Below are 24,586 nucleotides of genomic sequence, written 5' to 3'. Positions count from 1 at the left end.
GCCCCCCCCGCAGGCTCGTGCCGTTAGTCCAGTCCTTTATTGCCCCGCCCCCCCGATGGGGGGGGGAGGGGTTGGGGGGAGGGGGTTGGTGGGGGGAGGGGCCCCCTCGCCCCTCCCGGTTTGTTCCCGTAGGGGGGGGGGGAGGGGCGGCCCCTCCCCCCCCCCCAAATTCTCCACTCTCGCCCTTTGGTCACAGACTCCGCCCCCTCCCCTCCCCCACGGGGGGGAGGGGCGTTTGGCACCTACGGGGGGGAGGGGCAGCGGGGGGGGGGGCTCCCCTAAGGCAGCGCGGTGGGGGGAGGGTTAAAGGGGGGGGGGGGGGCAGAGCCCGGGGACCCCCCCCAAAGCGGGGGGGGGAGGGGCCAAGAAGGGAAGCCCCTCCCCCAATCTGGGGTGACCCCCCCCAAATAAGGGGGGCACCCCCCCAATTAAGACGTAACCCCCCCTTAGTTAAGGGGGGCCCCCCCAAATGAGGGGGGCACCCAATTAAGGGGTGACCCCCAATTAAGAGCTGAGGGCCCCCCCCAATTAAGGGCGTTGAACCCCCCAATTAAGGGGGCACCCCCCCAGATGAGAGGGCCCCCTAATTAAAGGCTGAGCCCCTCAATTAAGGGGTGACCCCTAATTAGAGCTGAGCCCCCCCAATTAAGGGGTGACCCCTAATTAATGGCTGAGCCCCCCCAATTAAGGGTCACCCCTCCACTTAAGGGGTGCCCCCCCAATGAAGTGGCACCCCTAATTAAGAAGTGCCCCCTAATTAACGGCTGAGCCCCCCCCAATTAAGGGACACCCCCATTGATTAAGGGGTTCCCTCCTAATCAAGGGCTCCCTCCCAATTAAGGGGTGCTCCTCCAAATGAGAAAGCCCCCTAATTAAAGGCTGACCCCCCCCAATTAAGGGATTCCCCTCCAATTAAGGGACACCCTGTCCAGTTAAGGGGTTCCCCCCTAATTAAGGGGTTCTCCCCAATTAAGGGACACCCAATCCAGTTAAGGGACACCCCCCCTAATTAAAGGATTCCCCCCTAATTAAGGGACACCCCCCCCTAATTAAGGGATTCCCCTAATTAAGGGACACCACCCCTAATTAAGGGTTTGCCCCCAATTAAGGGGTTCCCCCCCCAATTAAGGGGTCCCCCTCCAGTTAAGTGACACCCCCTCCAGTTAAGGGGTTCCTCCCTAATTAAAGGGGTCCCCTTCCAATTAAGGCGTCCCCCCAATTAACGGGCGCCCCCCCGAGCTGTACCCCCTCTCCACAGCAGGGGGCGCCAGAGCGGGGCGGCACCGGGAGGAGGGGGGCGGCTCTTAAAGGGCCAGCGCCCCATTTCCCAAACGAGGTTTTTTTTTGGGGGGGGGGGTTGGGGTGGAAGCGGGGGTTTTTTCGATGGGGGGGTCCCGGGGGGGGGGTCGCGGGGGGTCCCTACTCGATTTCGGCGATGAGGTCGTCGCCCTCGAGGCTCATCCCGGGCCGGACGTGGAGGCGGGCGACCGTGCCCCCCAGGGGGCCGTCACCACCGTCTCCATCTTCATGGCGCTGAGGACGCACAGGGGGGTCCCCCTTGGCCACGTGGGACCCCCGGCCCCACGCGCACCTCCACCACCTCCCCCGGCATCGGGGCCCCCACCTGGCCCCGCGCCCCCCCGCTCCGCCTTGGGGTGCACGTGCATCTCCTGGGGGGGGGGGGCAAAAAAAGAGACGGGGGGGGGAGGGGGGGGTTAAGGAGGGTGCTGGACCCCCTTGTGCACCCCAGACCCCCCCCAAGTCCTCCGAGACCCCCCCCCGTCACCCCAGACCCCCCCATGTCCTCCAGACCCCCCGGTGTCCCCCAAACCCCCCCCCGTCACCCAGGCCCCCCCAAGTCCTCCAGACCCCCCCCGGTGTCCCCCAAAACCCCCCCGTTGTCACCCCAGACCCCCCCAAGACCCCCAGACCCCCCCCAAGTCCCCCCAAACACCCCCCCCGTGTCACCCCAGACCCCCCCAAGACCCCCAGACACCCCCATGGCCCACAAGAGCCCCCACCCAAGACTCCCAGACCCCCCCTGTGTCCCACAAGACCCCCCCCTCAAGACCTCCCCAGTCCCTCCAAAACCCCCCGTCTCTCCCAGACCCCCCCAAGACCCCCAGAGCCCCCCGTGTCCCACAAGACCCCCCCCCAAGACCTCCCCAGTCCCCCCAAAACCCCCCGTCTCTCCCCAGACCCCCCCAAGACCCCCCAGAGCCCCCCGTGTCCCACAAGACCCCCCCCCCCGGACCCCCCAGAACACCCCCGTGGCCCCCCAGATGCCCCCTCAAGTCCCTCAGACCCCCCCCGTGTCCCCCCAGACCCCCCCCAGTCCCTGGGACCCCCCAAATCCCCCAGGACTCCCCTGTTGCACCCAGGAGCCCCCCAACACCCCCCAAACTCCTCTGGGTCCCCCCCCCCCGACCTCTCAGACCCCCTCTGTGCCCCCCCCAAACCCCTGAGTCCCCCCAGACCCCCCTAAACCTCCCCAAGGCCCCCCCAAACCCCTCCAAATCCCCCTAAGACCCCCCCCGACCCCCCCAAAGACCCCCTGAGACCCCCTCCGTGCCCCCCCAAACCCCTCTGTGCCCCCCCAGACCCTCCTAAGCTCCCCAAGGCCTCCCCAAAACCCCTCCAGACCCCCCCAAATCCCCCTAAGACCCCCCCCGACACCCCCAAAGACCCCGAGACCCCCCCAAGACCCCCCGAGCCCACCCCCCAACTCCATGGCCTGGGTGTCTCGCACGGGGATGGGGCACAATCGCCCATCGACCCCCAAGAAAACCTCCCACCCCCGACCCCCCCCGACCCCCTAAACCCCCTCTAGACCCCCCAAGGCACCCCCAAACCCCCCCCCAACCCCCCCAGGACCCCCCCCAGCCCCCCACCTTGAGGGTCTGGGTGTCTCACACCAGGACGGAGCACGATCACCCATCGACCCCCCGAGAAAACCTTCACCCCTCACCCCCCGGACCCCCCTAAACCCCCAAGACCCCCAAGACCCCTCTAAACCCCCTCTCGATCCCCCCAAAGACCCCCTGAGCCCCCCCCTCCAGCCCCCCCGCCATGGCCTCGGTGTCTCACACCAGGATGGGGAGCAGTCGTCCATCGACCCCGAGAAAACCTCCCCCCCTCACCCCATCAGACCCCCCTAAGTCCCCCCAAATCACCCCAAGACCCCCTCTGGATACCCCTAAGACGCCCCCAAACCCCCCCCCAGACCCCCCCAGCCCCCCTACCTTGAGGGCCTGGGTGTCTCTCACCAGGATGGGGCGCAGTCGCCCATCAACCCCCGAGAAAACCCCTCCCCTAGACCCCCCTAAAGCCCCCCACACCCCCTCTAGACCCCCCAGACCCCCGTAAACCCCCTCTAGACCCCCCCAAACCCCCTCCCAACCCCCCCCAGGACCCCCCCAGGACCCCCACCTTGAGCGCCTGGGTGTCTCTGACCAGGATGGAGCGCAGCTGCCCGCTGAGCTCGAAGAAGACCTCCCCCCCTAACCCCCCAGAACACCCCCAGACCCCCCCAGACCCCCCCCAGGACCCCCCCCAGGACCCCCCCAGACCCCCCCCAGGACCCCCCCGGACCCCCACCTTGAGCGCCTGGGTGTCTCTGACCAGGATGGAGCGCAGCTGCCCGTTGAGCTCGAAGAAGACCTCCCTCCCCTAACCCCCCAGAACACCCCCAGACCCCCCCCAGACCCCCCCAGGACCCCCCAGGACCCCCCCCAGACCCCCCCAGGACCCCCCCGGACCCCCACCTTGAGCGCCTGGGTGTCTCTGACCAGGATGGAGCGCAGCTGCCCGTTGAGCTCGAAGAAGACCTCCCGCTGCCCAGCGGCGTTCAGGTCCCCCAGCGCCAGCGCCTTGATGTGCAGCGTCTTCCCCCGCTCCAGCTCCACCTGCGCGGGCCAAGCGTGCGAGGGCCGAGCGTGCGAGGGGCGAGCGTGCAAGGGGCGAGCGTGCAAGGGGCGCATGGGAGAGCAGGGGGCTCGTGAGGGGTGGGCGAGAGGCGGGTGGGCAACAGGGTGGGTGTGTGAGGGGTGATGGGTGGGTGGGAGGGGGGCTGGGTGTGTAAGAGGGCACGCGAGGGGCCCCAGGGGTGTGCAAGGGGTGGCAAGGGGTGCAGGAGGGCGTGTGAAGGGTCACAGGGGTGTGCAAGGGGTCCCATGGGTGCCTGAGGGGCCCCATGGGCGTGCGAGGGGTCCCATGGGTGTGCGAGGGGTCCCAGGGGTGTGCGAGGGTCCCAGGGGCGTGCGAGGGTCCCAGGGGTGTGCGAGGGACCCCCAGGGGCATGCGAGGGGTCCCAGGGGCGTGCTGAGGGTCCCAGGGGCGTGCGAGGGGTCCCATGGGTGTGCGAGGGACCCCAGGGGTGTGCGAGGGGTCCCATGGGTGTGCGAGGGTCCCAGGGGCGTGCGAGGGGTCCCAGGGGTGTGCGAGGGTCCCAGGGGTGTGCGAGGGGTCCCATGGGCGTGCGAGGGGTCCCATGGGCGTGCGAGGGTCCCATGGGTGTGCGAGGGACCCCAGGGGTGTGCGAGGGTCCCATGGGTGTGCGAGGGGTCCCAGGGGCGTGCGAGGGTCCCAGGGGTGTGCGAGGGACCCCAGGGGTGTGCGAGGGGTCCCATGGGTGTGCGAGGGTCCCATGGGCGTGCGAGGGTCCCAGGGGTGTGCGAGGGACCCCAGGGGCGTGCAAGGGTCCCATGGGTGTGCGAGGGTCCCAGGGGTGTGCGAGGGACCCCAGGGGCGTGCGAGGGTCCCAGGGGCGTGCGAGGGGTCCCAGGGGCGTGCGAGGGACCCCAGGGGCGTGCGAGGGTCCCAGGGGCGTGCGAGGGTCCCAGGGGCGTGCGAGGGGTCCCATGGGTGTGCAAGGGTCCCAGGGGTGTGCGAGGGTCCCAGGGGTGTGCGAGGGTCCCAGGGGTGTGCGAGGGGCTGCCAGGCGCGCACAGGGGTGAGGGAAGGGTCTAAGCCCCGCCCTCTGGCCAAACCCCGCCCCTTTCACAAGGCCACACCCACCGTGCAGCCACACCCACAGAAGCCCCGCCCACTCCTGCCACCAGGATGGCCGCCCCAGTGGGCCCCAGTTCCCCCCAGTCCCCTCCCAGTGCCCCCCAGTGGCCCCAATCACCTCCCAGTGCCCCCCAGTCCCCTCCCAGTGCCCCCCAGTGCCCCCAGCGCCCCCCACCTCGAACTCCTCGGCGATGGTGGGCCCCTCGAGGAAGAGGCGGGTGCCCAGGCAGGAGACGGGGCCGAAGCTGGCGGCGAAGGCCCGGAAGTCGTCGTAGACTTTGGGGTAGAGCGCGGCCGAGAGCAGCTCCTCGGGGCCGGGGGGGGCCCCGTGCCGCGCCCCCAGCTCCCGCCCCAGCGCCTCGAAGTCCAGGGGGGGCAGGGAGGCCCCCGGGCGCCCCTCGACGCGGGGGAGGTCCTTCAGCACCTGGGGGGGGGGGGCGTTGGCATGGCAACGGGGGGCTGGGTGGCATGGGAAGGGGGGGGGGGGCGGCATCCCGCCCTGGGCCCGTTGCTAGGGACCGTTGCCATGGCAACCAGCACAGGGACCCGTTGCTAGGGTCGAGGGCCATGGCAACCAGCACAGGGACCTGTTGCTAGGGACCGTTGCCAGGGCAACCAGCACAGGGACCCGTTGCTAGGGACCGTTGCCAGGGCAACCAGCACAGAGACCCGTTGCTAGGGGCGGGGGCCATGGCAACCGGCATTAGGACCCATTGCTAGGGACCGTTGCCATGGCAACCAGCACAGGGACCCGTTGCTAGGGACCGTTGCCAGGGCAACCAGCACAGGGACCCGTTGCTAGGGGCGGGGGCCATGGCAACCAGCACAGGGACCCGTTGCTAGGGACCGTTGCCATGGCAACCGGCACAGGGACCCGTTGCTAGGGACCGTTGCCATGGCAACCAGCACAGGGACCCGTTGCTAGGGGCGGGGGCCATGGCAACCAGCACAGGGACCCGTTGCTAGGGACCGTTGCCATGGCAACCTGCATTAGGACCCATTGCTAGGGACCGTTGCCATGGCAACCAGCGCCACGTGCTGTGGCCCAGGCCTGGCGCCACGGCAACGGCCTCCAGTAAACCCTCCCAGTGCCCCCCAGTGCCTCCCAGTCCCCTCCCAGCACCTCCCAGTGCCCCCCAGTGCCCCCCAGTCCCCTCCCAGCACCTCCCAGTCCCCTCCCAGTGCCCCCCAGTCCCCTCCCAGTCCCTTCCATCCCCTCCTGTTCCCCTCCCAGTCCCTTCCACCTCCTCCCAGCACCTCCCAGTCCCCTCCCACCTCCTCCCAGTCCCCTCCCAGCACCTCCCAGTCCCCTCCCAGTCCCTTCCACCTGCTCCCCGTCCCCTCCCAGTGCCCCCCCGCGCACCCGGGAGCGGAGGGGCTCGGGGAAGCCCCCCGGGGGGGTCCCGATGTGGCCCTGCAGGAACTCCACGACGGAGCGGGGGAAGGAGAGCTCGTCCGCCCGCGCCTCCGCCTCCTCCCGCGAGAGCCCGTTCTGCACCAGGAACTGCGCCAGGTCCCCCACCACCTTCGAGGTCGGCGTCACCTGCGCCCGCCAGCACCCACGGGGTCACCTCGGGGGGGTCACCTCGGGGGGCCAACCCCCGCCGTGCCGGTCCCAGAAGGTGTCGGCTCATGGAGAGCACCCAACCGGTGGAGAACCCATCCCATGGAGAACCCAACCCATGGAGAGCACCCAACCCATGGCGAGCACCCAACCCATGGCGAGCACCCAACCGGTCGAGAACCCATCCCATGGAGCACCCAACCCATGGACAGCACCCAACCAGTGGAGAACCCATTCCATGGAGAACCCATTCCATGGAGAGCACCCAACCGGTGGAGAACCCATCCCATGGAGAACCCAACCCATGGAGAGCACCCAACCGGTGGAGAACCCATCCCATGGAGAACCCAACCCATGGAGCCCCCAACCCATGGAGAGCACCCAACCAGTCGAGAACCCATCCCATGGAGCACCCAACCCATGGAGAGCACCCAACCGGTGGAGAACCCATTCCATGGAGCACCCAACCCATGGAGAGCACCCAAACAGTGGAGAACCCATCCCATGGAGCACCCAACCCATGGAGAGCACCGAACTGGTGGAGAACCCATCCCATGGAGAACCAAACCCATGGAGCACCCAACCCATGGAGAACCCATCCCATAAGCAACCATTCCATGGAGCACCCAACCCATGGACAGCACCCATCCCATCCCATGAAGAACCCATTCCATAGACCACTCAACCCATGGAGCACCCAACCCATGGAGAGCACACATCCTATGGAGAACCCAACCCATGGACAACCCATCCCATAAGCACCCACCCGTCAAGCACCCATCCCATGGAGAGCACCCATCCCATGGAGAACCCATCCCATGGAGCACCCAGCCTATGGAGAACCCATCCCATGGAGAGCACCCAACCTATGGAGCACCCATCCCACGAAGAACCCATTCCATGGAGCACTCAACCCATGGAGAACCAAACCCCTAGACCACCCAATCCAAAGAACACCCAACCCATGGAGAGCACCCATCCCATGGAGAGAACCCATTCCATGGAGACCACCCAACCCATGGAGAGCACCCAACCCATGGAGAGCACCCAACCCATGGAGCACCCATCCCATGGAGAACCCATTCCATGGAGCACCCAACCCATGGAGAACCAAACCCCTAGACCACCCATTCCAAAGAACACCCAACCCATGGAGAACCCAACCCATGGAGAGCACCCATCCCATGGACAGCACCCCTCCCATGGACAGCACCCACCCCATGGAGACCACCCACCCCATGGAGCACCCCCCGAAGCCCACCCCCACCCCCAGCCCCACCTTGATGAGGTCCCCCAGGAGCTTGTTGGCCTCAGCGTAGGCCTTCTTGACCTCCTTGAACTTGTGGCCCAGCCCCATGGCGTGGGCCTGGAAGTGGAGGTTGGTGTATTGTCCCCCCGGGATCTCGTTCTCGTAGACGTCCGCGTTGCCCGACTTCATGGTGGCCGTGCAGTCGAAGGCGGCGTAGAGCGCCCGCGCCCCCTCCCAGTACTCGCTGTACTCAAAGACCTTCTCCAGCGCGATGCCTGCGGGGGGGGGGGGACGGGGGGACATGGGTGGGGGGCACCCACGGGTGGGGAACCCCGTGGTGAGGTGTGGTTGGGGGTTGGGGGCGGCTGCGGGATGGCAGTGGCGTTGCCGTAGCCATGGCGGCATCCCCGTGGTTGCAAGAGGGTGGTGGCACCTCCGTGACCACATCAGCACCTCCACAACCACGTCACCACCTCCACAACCATGGTGGCACCTCCATAACCACGTCACCACTTCCATAGCCACGTCACCATGTCCACAACGACGTCACCACCTCCATGGCCATGGTGGCACCTCCATAACCATGTCATCATCTCCACAACCACATCACCACCTCCATGACCACGTCACCACCTCCACAACCATGGTGGCACCTCCATAACCACGTGACCACTTCCGTAGCCACGTCACCATGTCCACAACCACGTCATCGCCTCCACAACCATGGTGGCACCTCCATAACCACGTCATCATCTCCATAACTACATCACCATCTCCATAACCAGCTCCATAACCACATCACAACCTCCACAGCCATGGTGGTACCTCCATAACCACATCATCACCTCCATCACCATGTCCCCACCTCCCCGACCACCTCGACATGGCCGAGCCCCTCCCCGTACTGGTGTCAAGGGGGGTCCCGCGGGCGCAGGCCACCAGGGCGCCCATGCTGGGCTGGGAGGTCATGCCGGCCATGGCATCCACGGCCATATCCACCACGTCGCCACCTCCATAACCGTGTCATCACCTCCACAGCCATGTTGCCACTTCCACAACCACGTCACCACCTCCATCACCACGTCATCACCTCCACAACCATGGTAGCACCTCCATAACCATGTCACCACCTCCATAACCACGTCATCACCTCCATAGCCACGTCACAACCACCACAACCATGGTGGCACCTCCATAACGACGTCACCACTTCCGTAGCCACGTCACCATGTCCACAACCACGTCATCGCCTCCACAACCATGGTGGCACCTCCATAACCATGTCCCCACCTCCATAACCACGTTCCCACCTCCGTCACCACGTCCCCACCTCCCCAACCACCTCGCCATGGCCGAGCCCCTCCCCGTACCGGTGTCAAGGGGGGTCCCGCGGGCGCAGGCCACCAGGGCGCCCATGCTGGGCTGGGAGGTCATGCCGGCCATGGCTTCCACGGCCATGTCCACCACGTCGCCACCTCCATAACCGTGTCATCACCTCCACAGCCATGTTGCCACTTCCACAACCACGTCACCATCTCCATGACCACGTCATCACCTCCATAGCCACGTCACAGCCACCACAACCATGGTGGCACCTCCATAACGACGTCACCACTTCCGTAGCCACATCACCATGTCCACAACCACGTCATCGCCTCCACAACCATGGTGGCACCTCCATAACCACGTCATCATCTCCATAACTACATCACCATCTCCATAACCAGCTCCATAACCACATCACAACCTCCACAGCCATGGTGGTACCTCCATAACCACATCATCACCTCCATCACCATGTCCCCACCTCCCCGACCACCTCGACATGGCCGAGCCCCTCCCCGTACTGGTGTCAAGGGGGGTCCCGCGGGCGCAGGCCACCAGAGCGCCCATGCTGGGCTGGGAGGTCATGCCGGCCATGGCGTCCACGGCCATATCCACCACGTCACCACCTCCATCACCACGTCATCACCTCCACAACCATGGTAGCACCTCCATAACCATGTCACCACCTCCATAACCACGTCATCACCTCCATAGCCACGTCACAACCACCACAACCATGGTGGCACCTCCATAACGACGTCACCACTTCCGTAGCCACGTCACCATGTCCACAACCACATCATCGCCTCCACAACCGTGGTGGCACCTCCATCACCACGTCCCCACCTCCATCACCACGTCCCCACCTCCCCAACCACCTCGCCATGGCCGAGCCCCTCCCCGTACCGGTGTCGAGGGGGGTCCCGCGGGCGCAGGCCACCAGGGCGCCCATGCTGGGCTGGGAGGTCATGCCGGCCATGGCGTCCACGGCCACGTCCACCACGTCGGCGCCGGCCTCGGCGGCCGCCAGCATGGAGGCGACGGCGGCGCCGGCCGTGTCGTGGGTGTGGAGGTGCAGCGGAGGGAGCTCGGGGAAGCGCTGGCGCAGGGCCCCCACCAGCAGCCGCGCGGCCGCGGGGGTCAGCAGCCCCGCCATGTCCTGGGGGGGGGGGGGGTCAGGGGGCAACGGGGGGGGGGGGGTCCCCAAAGCTGGGAGGGCCCCAGGGCCCCGCCCCCCGGCCCAGCGTCCCCCAGAACCTTCCAGTTCCCCCTCCCCCACCAGATCCCCCCCTCACCGCTCCCCCGGACCCCCCCTCCCACACCCCCCCCCCAGCCCCCCCAAATCCCCCTCTCACCCCCCAACCCCCCCCCAGCCCCCAACCCCCCCCCAGCCCCCCCAAATCCCCCCCAGCCCCTAAATCCTCCCACCCAGCCCCCCCAAATCCCCCTCTCACCCCCCAACCCCCCCCCAGCCCCCCAAATCCCCTCTCATCTCCCCCCAGCACCCCCAGACCCCCTCCCACCCCCCAAAACCCTCCCCCCTCCCTCTGAGCCCCCCCAAACCCCCCTCCCACCCCCCAAATCCCCCTCCCATCCCCCAAATGCCCCCACCCAGCCCCCCAAGACCCCCCAAATCCCCCTCCCATCCCCCAAATGCCCCCACCCAGACCCCCAAGACCCCCCAAATCCCCCTCACATCCCCAAATGCCCCCACCCAGACCCCCAAGACCCCCCAAATCCCCCTCCCACCCCCCAAGACCCCCCAAAACCCTCCCCCCTCCCTCTGAGCCCCCCAAACCCCCCTCCCACCCCCCAAATCCCCCTCCCATCCCCAAATCCTCCCACCCAGCGCCCAAGCCCCCCAAATCCCCCTCCCATCCCCCAAATGCCCCCACCCAGCCCCCCAAGCCCCCCCCAAAGTCCCTCCCATCCCCCAAATGCCCCCACCCAGACCCCCAAGACCCCCCAAATCCCCCTCACATCCCCAAATGCCCCCACCCAGACCCCCAAGACCCCCCAAACCCCCCTCCCATCCCCCAAATGCCCCCACCCAGACCCCCAAGACCCCCCAAAATCCCCCTCCCACCCCCCAAGACCCCCCAAAACCCTCCCCCCTCCCTCTGAGACCCCCCAAATCCCCCTCCCATCCCCCAAATGCCCCCACCCAGTCCCCCAAGCCCCCCCAAACCCCCCTCCCATCCCCCAAATGCCCCCACCCAGACCCCCAAGACCCCCCAAATCCCCCTCACATCCCCCCAAACCCCCCTCCCAGCCCCCCCAGGCCCCCCAGCCCCCCCCCAGACCTTGATGCAGAGGACGTGGGTGCCGGCGGCCACCAGCTCGCGGGCCAGCCCCAGGTAGTAGTCCAGGGTGTACTTGGTGCGGGTGGGGTCGGCCACGTCGCCCGTGTAGGACAGGGCGGCCTCCACCACCGCCCCCCAGCGCGCCCGGCCGCCTCCACCCCCAGCAGAAGGTTGGGGAGGTAGTTGAGGGCGTCGAAGACGCGGAAGATGTCCATGCCGTTGGCCGCCGCTACCTCGCAGAAGCTGGGGAGGGGGGGGAGGGGGAGATTGGGGGGGGTCCGCGGTCCCGCCAAGGTCCCGCACGTCCCCACGGTGTCCCTGTATCTCCCCAGGTTCTCTCAAGCTTTCATGGTCTGCCATGTTCTGATGGTTCTCCAGCCCCCCATGACCCTCCACATTCTGATGGTCCTCCATCCCTCCATGACTCCCCATGTTCTCATGGTCCTCCATCCCTCCATGACCCCCCAAGTTCTAACGTTCCTTCACCCCATGATCTCCACGTTCTGATGATCCTCCACCCCTCCATGACCCTCCGCATTCTGATGGTCCTCCACCCCTCCATGACCCCCCACGCTCTGATGCTCCTTCACCCCATGATCCCCATATTCTGGTGTTCCTCCATCCCTCCCCTGCCACGTTCTGGTGTTCCTCCATTCCTCCATGATCCCCCACAATCTCACGTTCCTCCATCCCTCCATGACCCCCCATGTTCTAACGTTCCTTCACCCCATGATCTCCACGTTCTGATGGTCCTCCATCCCTCCCCCTCCACGTTCTGATGTTCCTCCATCCCTCCATGATCCCCCATGACCTCATGGTCCTCTGACCCTCCATGACCCCCCAAGTTTTGATGTTCCTTCACCCCATGACCCCCCATGTTCTGGTGTTCCCCCATCCCTCCACAACCCCTATGTTCTGATGGTCCTCCATCCCTCCATGACCCCCCACGCTCTGATGCTCCTTCACCCCATGATCCCCATATTCTGGTGTTCCTCCATCCCTCCCCTGCCACGTTCTGGTGTTCCTCCATGACCCCCCACAATCTCATGTTCCTCCATCCTTCCATGACCCCCCAAGTTCTGATGTTCTTTCACCCCATGATCTCCATGTTCTGATGGTTCTCCATCCCTCCCCCTCCACGTTCTGATGTTCCTCCATCCCTCCATGATCCCCCATGATCTCATGGTCCTCCGTCCCTCCATGACCCCCCACGCTCTGATGCTCCTTCACCCCATGATCCCCATATTCTGGTGTTCCTCCATCCCTCCCCTGCCACGTTCTGGTGTTCCTCCATTCCTCCATGACCCCCCACAATCTCACGTTCCTCCATCCTTCCATGACCCCCCAAGTTCTGATGTTCCTTCCCCCCATGATCCCCACGTTCTGGTGTCCCTCCACCCGCCGTGCCCCCCGGTGCCCCCGGACCGGTAGACGACGTTGTCGGGGTAGTTGGTGTAGCCGACGGCGTTGGCGCCGCGCAGCAGCATCTGGAAGGGGATGTTGGGCACCAGGCGCCGCAGCTCCCGCAGCCGCTCCCAGGGGCACTCGTGCAGGAACCGCATCGCCACGTCGAAGGTGGCGCCTGCCAGCAGGAGGCGCTCAGCACCCCCCGCGCAAGCCCCGCCCCCCCGCGCAAGCCCCGCCCCCCCGCGCAAGCCTCCCCCCACCTCCCCTCCCTTCCTTCACCTCCACCTCTGCTGCCCGCCTGGTCCAGGCTCAGGGTGCCTTATGCAAGCCCCGCCCCCCGAAGCCCCGCCCCCTTGAAGGCCCAGAATGCCCCGCCCCTCAGTGTTCCCCGCCCTTTAAGGTGAAGCCACGCCCCCTGGGGGGAGCCCCACCCCTTGATGAACACTGGAAGCCCCAGCACTGGCGTGGCCACGCCCCCTCAAAGCGCGCCCCTGGGGCATTCTGGGTGAGCCCCGCCCCGCCCCTAGAGGCCACGCCTCTCAAAGCCACGCCCCCTCGGCGTAGCCCCACCCCCTGTGAGCCCAGCATGTAACCCCAGCCGATGAGACCACGCCCCCACAATGAAGCCCCACCCCATGGGGTACCCAATCCTGGGCCCCCCCAAACCCCACCCCTTGAGACCCCGCCCCATCAGGCCCCACCCTCTCCACGAAGCCCCGCCCCCGAGCAATCCCCACCCAGCCGTGCCCAGCATTGCCCAGCCACACGGTGCCCCCCCGAGGCCCCTCCCCGGCCCGGAGGCCCCGCCTCCGGCCCCGCCCACATAGACTACACCCGTACAGGCACTGCCCCCGCAGACCACGCCCTCTCAACGAAGCCCCGCCCCCGGGCCATCCTCACCCAGAGGTGCCCAGCTTTGCCCCAGCCACACAGCACCCCCCCGCGGCCCTGCCCCTGCCGAGACCCCGCCTCCCCCGAGACCCCGCCCACAGAGACCCCGCCCACAGAGACCCCGCCCTCCCAACGAAGCCCCGCCCCTGGGCCACCCTCACCCAGCCGTGCCCAGCTTTGCCCCAGCCACACGGTGCCCCCCGTGGCCCCGCCTCCCCCCAACACCCCGCCTCCCCCGAGACCCCGCCCACGGAGACCCCGCCCACGGAGACCTCGCCCAGGGAGACCCCGCCCACAGAGACCCCGCCCACAGAGACCCCACCTCTTCAGGCACCGCCCTCTCAACGAAGCCCCGCCCCGGGCCATCCCCACCCAAGCAAGCCCAGCATTGCCCCGCCCCCGGCCCCGCCCCCGAGGCCCCGCCCCCGGCCCCGCGGCCCCGCCCCTCACCTCCCCAGGTCTCCATGCTGCAGAGGGGGCTGAGGGCGTGGGCGACGAAGGGCGCGACGCGGGCCAGGTCGCGGGTGCGGACGCGGGTGGCCAGCAGGGATTGGTGGGCGTCGCGGAAGGTGGTGTCGGTCAGCAGCAGCCCCCGGTGCGCCCGCAGCGCCCGGGCGAAGCCCCCCGGGCCCTCCCGCGCCAGCACGGCCCGGAGCCCTGCAGGGGCGCCCCTGCGGCACCGCACGTCAGCGGGGGGGAGGGGCGCGGCGCGGCGCGCGCACGGCCAGCACACGCCAAGCACACGGCAAGCACACGGCAAGGTGGGATGGGCACATGCTAAGCACATGGCAAGCACACGGCCAGCACACGCCAAGCACACGGCCAGCACACGGCAAGGTGGGACGGGCACATGCTAAGCACATGGCAAGCACACGGCCAGCACACGGCCAGCACACAGCAAGCACACGGCAAGGTGGGTTGGGCACATGCTAAGCACATGGCAAGCACACGCCAAGCACAGCACGAAGTGGGACGGGCACACGCCAAGCACACGCCAAGCACACGGCAAGGTGGGATGGGCACACGGCCAGCACACACCAAGCACGGCCTGAAGTGGGACAGGCACATGCTAAGCACACGCCAAGCACACGCTAAGCAGGCGAAGTGGGACGGGCTCATGGCATGCACACGGCAAGCACACAGTAAGGTGGGACGGACACATGCTAAGCACATGCCAAGTACATGCCAAGCACACAGCAAGGTGAGCCAGGCACATGGCAAGCACACATGCCGGACACACACCAAGCACACACCGAGCACGCAGCAAGGGAGAATGGGCACACGCCAAGCACACGCCAAGCACACAGCAAGCACATGGCAAGGCGCAATGGGCACACCGCAAACACACACGCCAGGAAACACGTCAAGCACACGGCAAGGAGAGCCGGGCATAGACCCTGACACACACATATAAGCGCCCATGCTAAGCACACGCCAAGCACATGGCAAGGTGGGCCAGGCACACACGAAGCACACGTGCCAGGCTCACGCCAAGCACACGCCAGGCCCATGCTGAGCCCACGCCAATCACACGCCAGGCACACGCCAGGCACACGCCAGGCACACGCCAATCACACACCAGGCACACGCCAGGCACACGCCCCGCCCATGCCCCGCCCACACCAGGCACACGCCCCGCCCACGCCCCGCCCACACCAGGCACATGCCAAGCACACGCCAAGCACACGCCAGGCACACGCCAAGCCCATGCCCCCCTCCCCGCTCACCCACGGGCACCGGGGGGGGGTTGGGCTCCACCAGCGCCGCCTTGGCCTTCACCGGGAGGGGGGTGCTGGGGCCGTTCACCATCACGTGACCTGGGGGGGGGGGAGCGTTGGGGGGGGGCTTGGGACCCCCCCAAACCCCAGGGACCCCCCAGACCCCTCCCAGCCCCCCTGCGATCCCCCCCCCCTCCCCGAGCCCTCAAAACACCCAGGGACCCCCCCAGACCCCACTGCGGCCCCCCCCGAGCCCCCAAAGCCCCTCGGGGCCCCCCCCGAGCCCTCCCAGCCCCCCCAGAGCCCCCCCAGCCCCCCCCAGGGACCCCTTTGGAGCTCCCAGAGCCCCCTTATCCCCCTCAGGAACCCCCAGAGCCCCCCAAACCCCCTCAGAGCCCCCCCAGACCCCTCCCAGCCCCCCCTAGCACCCTCTTATCCCCCCCAAAGACCCCCCGAGGCCCCCTAGAACGCCCTTAGCCCCCCCAGAGCCCCCCAGGGACACCTTTGGAGCTCCCAGAGCCCCCTTATCCCCCTCAGGAACCCCCAGAGCCCCCCAAACCCCCCCAGAGCCCCTTCAGACCCCTCCCAGCCCCCCTAGCACCCCAAAGACCCCCCGAGGCCCCCCAGAACACCCTTAGCCCCCCCAGAGCCCCCCCAGAGCCCCCCAGGGACACCTTTGGAGCTCCCAGAGCCCCCTTATCCCCCTCAGGAACCCCCAGAGCCCCCCCAAACCCCCCCAGAGCCCCTTCAGACCCCTCCCAGCCCCCCCTAGCACCCCCAAAGACCCCCCGAGGCCCCCTAGAACACCCTTAGCCCCCCCAGAGCCCCCCAGAGTCCCCCAGGGACCCCTTTGGAGCTCCCAGAGCCCCCTTATCCCCCTCAGGAACCCCCAGAGCCCCCCCAAACCCCCCCAGAGCCCCTTCAGACCCCTCCCAGCCCCCCCTAGCACCCCCAAAGACCCCCCAAGGCCCCCTAGCAGGCCCTTAGCCCCCCCAGAGCCCCCCAGGGACCCCTTTGGAGCTCCCAGAGCTCCCTTATCCCCCTCAGGAACCCCCAGAGCCCCCCCAAACCCCCTCAGAGCCCCCCCAGAGCCCCCCCAGACCCCTCCCAGCCCCCCCTAGCACCCCCAAAGACCCCCCGAGGCCCCCTAGCAGGCCCTCAGCCCCCCCAGGGCCCCCCACCCAGGTAGTGGAGCAGCTTCTGGGCCCGATTCTGGCCGGGCCGCAGGTGGAAGAGCTCGGGGTTCTCGTCGATGAACTGGGTGTCGGCCGCGCCCCCCAAGAAGTGGGGGTGGGCCAGGACGTTCTGCAGGAAGGGGATGTTGGTCTGCGCCGGGGCGCAGCCCGTCAGCGGGCGCCGGGGCGGGGGGGCCGCGCGGGCCCCCCCAGGGACCCCCTCCTGCGTCGCCCCAGAGCCCCCCCAACCCCCCCTGCACCCCGCAGGGACCCCCCAAACCCCCCCAAACCCACAGGACCCACTCAAACCCCGCCTGCACCCCACAGGGACCCCCCAAACCCCCCCAAACCCACAGGAGCCCCCTCAACCCCCCCTGCAAACCGCAGGGACCCCCCAAACCCCCTCAGCACCCCACAGGAGCCCCCAAACCCCCTCCTGCACTCCGCAGGGACCCCCCAAACCCCCCAAACCCACAGGACCCTCCCAAACGCCCCCAAACCCACAGGAGCCTCCCAAAACCCCCTGCACCCCACAGGAGCCCCCCAAACCCCCTCAGCACCCCACAGGACCCCCCAAACCCCCTCCTGCACCCCACAGAACCCCCCCAAGCCCCCTCAGCACCCCACAGGAGCCCCCAAACCCCCTCCTGCATCCCACAGGACCCCCCAAACCCCCTCCTGCACCCCACAGGACCCTCCCAAACCCCCTCAGCACCCCACAGGACCCCCCCAAACCCCCTCAGCACCCCACAGGAGCCCCCAAACCCCCTCCCGCACCCCACAGGACCCCCCCAGACCCCCTCCCGCACACCACAGGACCCCCCAAACCCCCTCAGCACCCCACAGGACCCCCCCAAACCCCCTCCTGCACCCCACAGGACCCCCCAAACCCCCTCAGCATCCCACAGGACCCCCCCAAACCCCTCCTGCAACCCCCAGGGACCCCCAAACCCCCTGGTGCTTCCCACAAGACCCCCCAAACCCCCTCAGCACCCCACAGGACCCCCCCAAACCCCCTCAGCACCCCACAGGACCCCCCAAGCCCCCTCAGCACCCCACAGGACCCCCCCAAACCCCCTCAGCACCCCACAGGAGCCCCCCAAACCCCCTCCTGCATCCCACAGGACCCCCCCAAGCCCCCTCAGCACCCCACAGGAGCCCCCAAACCCCCCCAAACCCACAGGACCCCCCAAACCCCCTCTTGCATCCCACAGGACCCCCCCAAACCCCCTCAGCACCCCACAGGACCCCGCCAAACCCCCTCAGCACCCCACAGGACCCCCCAAACCCCCTCCCACATCGCACAGGACCCCCCCAAACCCCCTCAGCACCCCACAGGACCCCTCCAAACCCCCTCAGCACCCCAGAGGACCCCCCCAAACCCCCTCCTGCACCCCGCAGGACCCCCCAAGCCCCCTCAGCACCCCCCAGGCCCCCTCAGCACCCCCCTCCCCGCCCCCCCCGGCGCCCACCTTGACGCCGCGGATGCGGAACTCGGCCAGGGCCCGGCTCATCTTGGCGGCGGCCGCCGGCTGGTCGGGGCCGTGGGCCACCACCTTCACCAGCAGCGAGTCGTAGTGGGGGGAGATCAGGGCCCCCTGGAAGGCCGAGGCCCCGTCCAGCCGGATCCCCATCCCCTCGCCGCTGCGGAACACCTGCGGGACCCCGGGACCCTATAGATGCCACTATAGGCGCCCGCGGGGGGGTATGGGGTGCTGGGGAGAGCCTAGGGGCGGCCCCCCTCAGCCCACGGGCACCCACCCGCCCTGCAGGGACCCCGTGGAGCCTCACATAGGGACCCCCGGCACCTATGGACCCCATAGGGTCACCTGGAGCCCCTATAGAGCCTCACATAGGGACCCCCCAGAACCCGGAGATAGCTCTATAGGCGCCTATGGACCCTATAGGGTCACCTGGAGCCCCTACAGAGCCTCACATAGGGACCCCCAGAACCCGGACATAGCTCTATAGGCACCTATGGACCCTATAGGGTCATATGGAGCCCCTATAGAGCCTCACATAGGGACCTCCAGAACCTGGAGATAACTCTATAGGCGCCTATGGACCCTATAGGGTCACCTGGAGCCCCTATAGAGCCTCACATAGGGACCCCCAGAACCTGGACATAGCTCTATAGGCGCCTATGGACCCTATAGGGTCACCTGGAGCCCCTATAGAGCCTCACATAGGGACCCCCAGAACCCGGACATAGCTCTATAGGCACCTATGGACCCTATAGGGTCACCTGGAGCCCCTACAGAGCCTCACATAGGGACCCCCAGAACCCGGACATAGCTCTATAGGCACCTATGGACCCTATAGGGTCATATGGAGCCCCTATAGAGCCTCACATAGGGACCTCCAGAACCTGGAGATAACTCTATAGGCGCCTATGGACCCTATAGGGTCACCTGGAGCCCCTATAGAGCCTCACATAGGGACCCCCAGAACCCGGAGATAGCTCTATAGGCACCTATGGACCCTATAGGGTCACCTGGAGCCCCTATAGAGTCTCCTATAGGGACCCCCAGAACCCGGAGATAGCTCTATAGGCGCCTATGGACCCTATAGGGTCACCTGGAGCCCCTGTAGAGCCTCACATAGGGACCCCCAGAACCTGGACACAGCTCTATAGGCGCCTATGGACCCTATAGGGTCACCTGCAGCCCCTGTAGAGCCTCACATAGGGACCCCCAGAACCTGGAGATAGCTCTATAGGTGCCTATGGACCCTATAGGGTCATATGGAGCCCCTATAGAGCCTCACATAGGGACCCCCAGAACCCGGACATAGCTCTATAGGCACCTATGGACCCTATAGGGTCACCTGGAGCCCCTATAGAGCCTCACATAGGGACCCCCAGAACCCGGAGATAGCTCTATAAGGTGCCTATGGACCCTATAGGGTCACCTGGAGCCCCTATAGAGCCTCACATAGGGACCCCCAGAACCCGGACATAGCTCTATAGGCGCCTATGGACCCTATAGGGTCACCTGGAGCCCCTACAGAGCCTCACATAGGGACCCCCAGAACCTGGAGATAGCTCTATAGGCGCCTATGGACCCTATAGGGTCACCTGGAGCCCCTATAGAGCCTCACATAGGGACCCCAGAACCCGGAGATAGCTCTATAGGTGCCTATGGACCCTATAGGGTCACCTGGAGCCCCTATAGAGCCTCACATAGGGACCCCCCGAACCCGGACATAGCTCTATAGGGTGCCTATGGACCCTATAGGGTCACCTGGAGCCCCTATAGAGTCTCCTACAGGGACCCCCGGAGCCTGCAGGTAGCCCCATGGACACCTATAGATTCTATAGGGTTCAATAGGGGTCCCCAAGGGGTGGTCCCACGAGGGGGGTTCCAGGGCAGGGGTCCCACGGGGGGGATCCGGCGGGGGGGTCCCAAGGGCGTCCCGTGGGGGCCCCAAAGGGGTCTCCAGAGACTTCCTGGGGGGTTCCAAGTCAGGACCCAGGGGAGATGTCCCATGGCGAGGGCCCAACAGCGGGGTCCCGGGGTGGGGTGGGGGTCCCACGGGGGGGTCCCACGGTGGGTGGGGGTCCCCGGGGGCGGGGGGGGTCACCTCGATGCGCCCAGTGTCGGGCTGGAAGCCGCGGGCGGGGTCCTCGGTGGTGACGCGGCACTGGATGGCGCAGCCGTTGACCCCGATGCTCTCCTGGCGCAGCCCCAGCTCCGGCAGCGACCGCCCCGCCGCCACCTGCAGCTGCGCGTGGACCAGGTCCACGCTGCCGGGGGGGGGGGGACCCCAAGGTTTGGGGGGGTCCCGGGGGTTTGGGGGGGTCCCGGGGGTTTGGGGGGACCCAGAGGTCCAGGGGGAGCAGAGCATCCCGCATCCCCCCAGGGATCCAGCCCTCCCACACCAGGGGCCCTGGGATTTGGGGGGGCACCCATGGGTTCGGGGGGGTCCCTGGGGTTTGGGGGAGACCCATGGGATTTGGGGGACCCGGGGATTTGGGGGGACCCGGGGATTTGGGGGGTCCTGGGGGTTTGGGGGGTTCCCGGGGGTCCAGGGGGAGCAGAGCATCCCGCATCCCCCCAGGGATCCAGCCCGCACACACCAGGGGCCCTGGGATTTGGGGGGGGAACCCATGGGCTCGGGGGGGTCCCTGGGGTTTAGGGGAGACCCATGGGATTTGGGGGTACTCGGGGATTTGGGGGGGACCCGGGGGTTTGGGGGGGTCCCGGGGGTTTGGGGGGGACCCAGAGGTCCAGGGGGAGCAGAGCATCCCGCATCCCCCCAGGGATCCAGCCCTCCCACACCAGGGGCCCTGGGATTTGGGGGGGAACCCATGGGCTCGGGGGGGCCCCTGGGGTTTAGGGGAGACCCATGGGATTTGGGGGGACCCGGGGATTTGGGGGGACCCGGGGATTTGGGGGGTCCTGGGGGTTTGGGGGGGTCCCGGGGGTCTGGGGGGAGCAGAGCATCCCGCATCCCCCCAGGGATCCAGCCCTCCCACACCAGGGGCCCTGGGATTTGGGGGGGCACCCATGGGTTCGGGGGGGTCCCTGGGGTTTGGGGGAGACCCATGGGATTTGGGGGGACCCGGGGATCTGGGGGGACCCGGGGGTTTGGGGGGGTCCCGGGGGTCCAGGGGGAGCAGAGCATCCTGCATCCCCCCAGGGATCCAGCCCTCCCACACCAGGGGCCCTGGGATTTGGGGGGGCACCCATGGGCTCGGGGGGGTCCCTGGGGTTTGGGGGAGACCCATGGGATTTGGGGGGACCCGGGGATTTGGGGGGACCCGGGGGTTTGGGGGGGTCCCGGGGGTTTGGGGGGGACCCAGAGGTCCAGGGGGAGCAGAGCATCCCGCATCCCCCCAGGATCCAGCCCGCCCACACCAGGGGCCCTGGGATTTGGGGGGGAACCCATGGGCTCGGGGGGGTCCCTGGGGTTTGGGGGAGACCCATGGGATTTGGGGGGACCCGGGGATTTGGGGGGTCCTGGGGGTTTGGGGGGTTCCCGGGGGTCCAGGGGGAGCAGAGCATCCCGCATCCCCCCAGGGATCCAGCCCGCACACACCAGGGGCCCTGGGATTTGGGGGGAACCCATGGGCTCGGGGGGGTCCCTGGGGTTTAGGGGAGACCCATGGGATTTGGGGGACCCGGGGATTTGGGGGGACCCGGGGTTTGGGGGGGTCCCGGGGGTCCAGGGGGAGCAGAGCATCCTGTGTCCCCCCCCCCATGGACCCAATGCCCTCACCCAGGGACCCAGGGGTTCGGGGGGGACCCAGTGATTTTGGGGGCCCCCCAGGGATTTGGGGGGGTCCGCGGGGGTTTTGGGGGGCCCCCCGGATTTGGGGGACCCCCGGCAGCGGGCCGCTCACCCCGTGATCTCCTCGGTGACCGTGTGTTCCACCTGGAGCCGGGAGTTCACCTCGATGAAGTAGTAATCCCCGCGCTGGTCCACCAGGAACTCCACCGTCCCCGCGTTCTCGTAGCCCACCTGCGGCACCCAGCACCCTCAGCGCGAGGTCAGGGGGGCCCCCAGCACCCCGGGGTGCCCCCCAAACCCCTGGGACCCCCCCAAAACCCCTGGGACCCCCCCCAAACCCCGCGGTCCCCCCAAAATGCTGTGATCCCCCCCCATAACTCCATGGTCTCCTGCTGATGGGTGCACGTCCCTTCCCCGGAGTCCTGGGTGGGCCCCCCCAACTCCAGGGGTCCCCCCCAACTCCAGGGGTCCCCCCCAACTTCTGGGGTACCCTCCAAACCCCTGCATCCCCCAAAAACTTCTGGGGTCCCCCCCGAACCCCTAGGGCCCCCCCAAAATGCCTGGGATCCCCCCCATAACTCCATGGTCTCCTGCTGATGGGTGCACGTCCCTTCCCTAGAGTCCTGGGTGCCCCCCCCAAATGTTGGGGTCCCCCCCCCAACTTCTGGGGTCCCCCCCAAACCCCTGGGTCCTCCAAAAACTCCTGGGGTCCCCCAAAAGCACCCCCCCAAACCCCGGGGTCCCCCAAAATGCCTGGGATCCCCCCCATAACTCCATGGTCTCCTGCTGATGGGTGCACGTCCCTTCCCTGGAGTCCTGGGTGGCCCCCCCCAAGTCGTGGGGTCCCCCCCAATTTCTGAGGCCCCCTCCAAATCCTGGGGTCCCCCCTGAACCCCTGGGTGCCCCCCAAGCCCCAGAGTCCCCCCAAATGCCGTGATCCCCCCCATAACTCCATGATCTCCTGGTGACGGGTGCATGTCCCTTCCCTGGAGTCCTGAGTCCCCCCCAAATCCTGGGTCCCCCCCAAATCCTGGGTCCCCCCCAAATCCTGGGTGCCCCCCCCCAAAATCCTGGACCCTCCCCACCATCTCTTGGGTGCCCCCCACCCCAAATCCTGCCTCCCTTCCCCCAGTCCATGGTCTCCTGGTGATGGGTGCTCGTCCCTTCCCTGGAGTCCTGAGTCCCCCCCAAATCCTGGGTCCCCCCCAAATCCTGGGTCCCCCCCAAATCCTGGGTGCCCCCCCCCAAAATCCTGGACCCTCCCCACCATCTCTTGGGTGCCCCCCACCCCAAATCCTGCCTCCCTTCCCCCAGTCCACGGTCTCCTGGTGATGGGTGCTCGTCCCTTCCCCGGACTCCGGGGTCCACCCTGGACCCCTGGGTGCCCCCCCCCCATCTCGGGGTGCCCCCCCCCCATCTCGGGGTGCCCCCCCCCATCTCGGGGTGCCGGTACCTGGCGGGCGAGGCGGACGGCGTCGTGGGCCAGGCGGGCGCGGAGCTCGGGGGGCAGGCGGGCGGCCGGGGCGATCTCCACCACCTTCTGGTGCCGGCGCTGGATGGAGCAGTCGCGCTCGTGCAGGTGGACGACGTTCCCGTACTGGTCCCCTGGGGGGGGGGGGGCGGGTGGGCTCGGGGAGGGGGGGCTGGGGCACCCCAAAACGGACCCGGGAGTCCAGGCACCCGAGAGCCCCCCATTGAGGGACCCAGGGGTCCAGGCACCCCAAAAACGGACCTGAGCATCCGGGCACCCAAAGCCCCCCCACTGAGGGACCCAGGCATCCGGGCACCCCTAAAAGGGACCCAGGGGTCCGGGCACCCAACGACCTCCCATTGAGGGACCCAGGGGTCCGGGCACCCCAAAAATGGACCCAGGGGTCCAGGCACCTGACACCCCCCCACTGAGGGACCCAGGAGTCAGGGCACCCAAAGCCCCCCCACTGAAGGACTTGGGCACCCCAAAAATGGACCCAGGGGTCCGGGCACCCAAAGCCCCCCCACTGAGGGACCCAGGCATCCGGGCACCCCTAAAAGGGACCCAGGGGTCCAGGCACCCCAAAAATGGACCCAGGGGTCCAGGCACCTGACACCCCCCCACTGAGGGACCCAGGGGTCCGTGCACCCAAAGCCCCCCCACTGAGGGACCCAGGGGTCCGGGCACCCCTAAAAGGGACCCAGGCGTCCGGGCACCCAATGACCCCCCATTGAGGGACTCAGGCACCCCAAAAAGGGACCCAGGGGTCCGGGCACCCCTAAAAGGGACCCAGGCGTCTGGGCACCCAATGACCCCCCATTGAGGGACCCAGGGGTCCGGGCACCCCAAAAATGGACCCAGGGGTCCGGGCATCTGACACCCCCCCACTGAGGGACCCAGGAGTCTGGGCACCCAAAGCCCCCCCACTGAGGGACTCGGGCACCCCAAAAAGGGACCCAGGGGTCCGGGCACCCCAAAAAGGGACCCCCCAAAAGCCTCAGGGTCCTCTCAAAGTCCCAAGGGACCCCCCCAAAAGCCCACCCGAGACCCCCCCCATGGCACCCAGGGGACCCTCCATGGCCCCCAGAGATGCCCCCAAAGCCGCCCAAGATCCCCCAAAGCCCCAGGAGCCCCCCCCAAAAGCCTGGGTGCCCCCCACCCATCTCAAAGCCGCCTAAGACCCCCCAAGGTGCCCAGGGGACCCCCCAAAGCCCTCCGAGACCCCCAGGGGACCCCCCTA

General features: G+C 67.8%; 1 protein-coding gene across 1 annotated transcript; it reads right to left on the bottom strand.

Moving 5' to 3' along the window:
• Positions 1–24: 24 nt before the first annotated feature.
• Positions 25–23,889, bottom strand: PC (pyruvate carboxylase). The gene is given in 20 exon segments (XM_075412295.1): positions 25–1,499; positions 1,502–1,580; positions 1,583–1,639; positions 1,641–1,670; positions 3,765–3,905; positions 5,186–5,434; positions 6,374–6,553; positions 7,854–8,098; positions 10,056–10,308; positions 11,453–11,587; positions 11,590–11,695; positions 12,878–13,034; positions 14,201–14,416; positions 15,472–15,567; positions 16,650–16,794; positions 18,116–18,298; positions 20,226–20,388; positions 21,988–22,106; positions 23,329–23,664; positions 23,767–23,889. Coding segments are annotated over 20 exon segments (3,093 nt in total). The 3' UTR covers positions 25–1,419.
• Between the last annotated feature and the right edge of the window lie 697 nt (positions 23,890–24,586).

The sequence above is a fragment of the Opisthocomus hoazin genome, unplaced genomic scaffold (assembly GCF_030867145.1).
Source record: "Opisthocomus hoazin isolate bOpiHoa1 unplaced genomic scaffold, bOpiHoa1.hap1 HAP1_SCAFFOLD_154, whole genome shotgun sequence".
NCBI lineage: Eukaryota > Metazoa > Chordata > Aves > Opisthocomiformes > Opisthocomidae > Opisthocomus > Opisthocomus hoazin.
The sequence above is the reverse complement of the archived record's forward strand: the minus strand, read 5'-3'. Positions and strand labels throughout refer to the sequence as shown.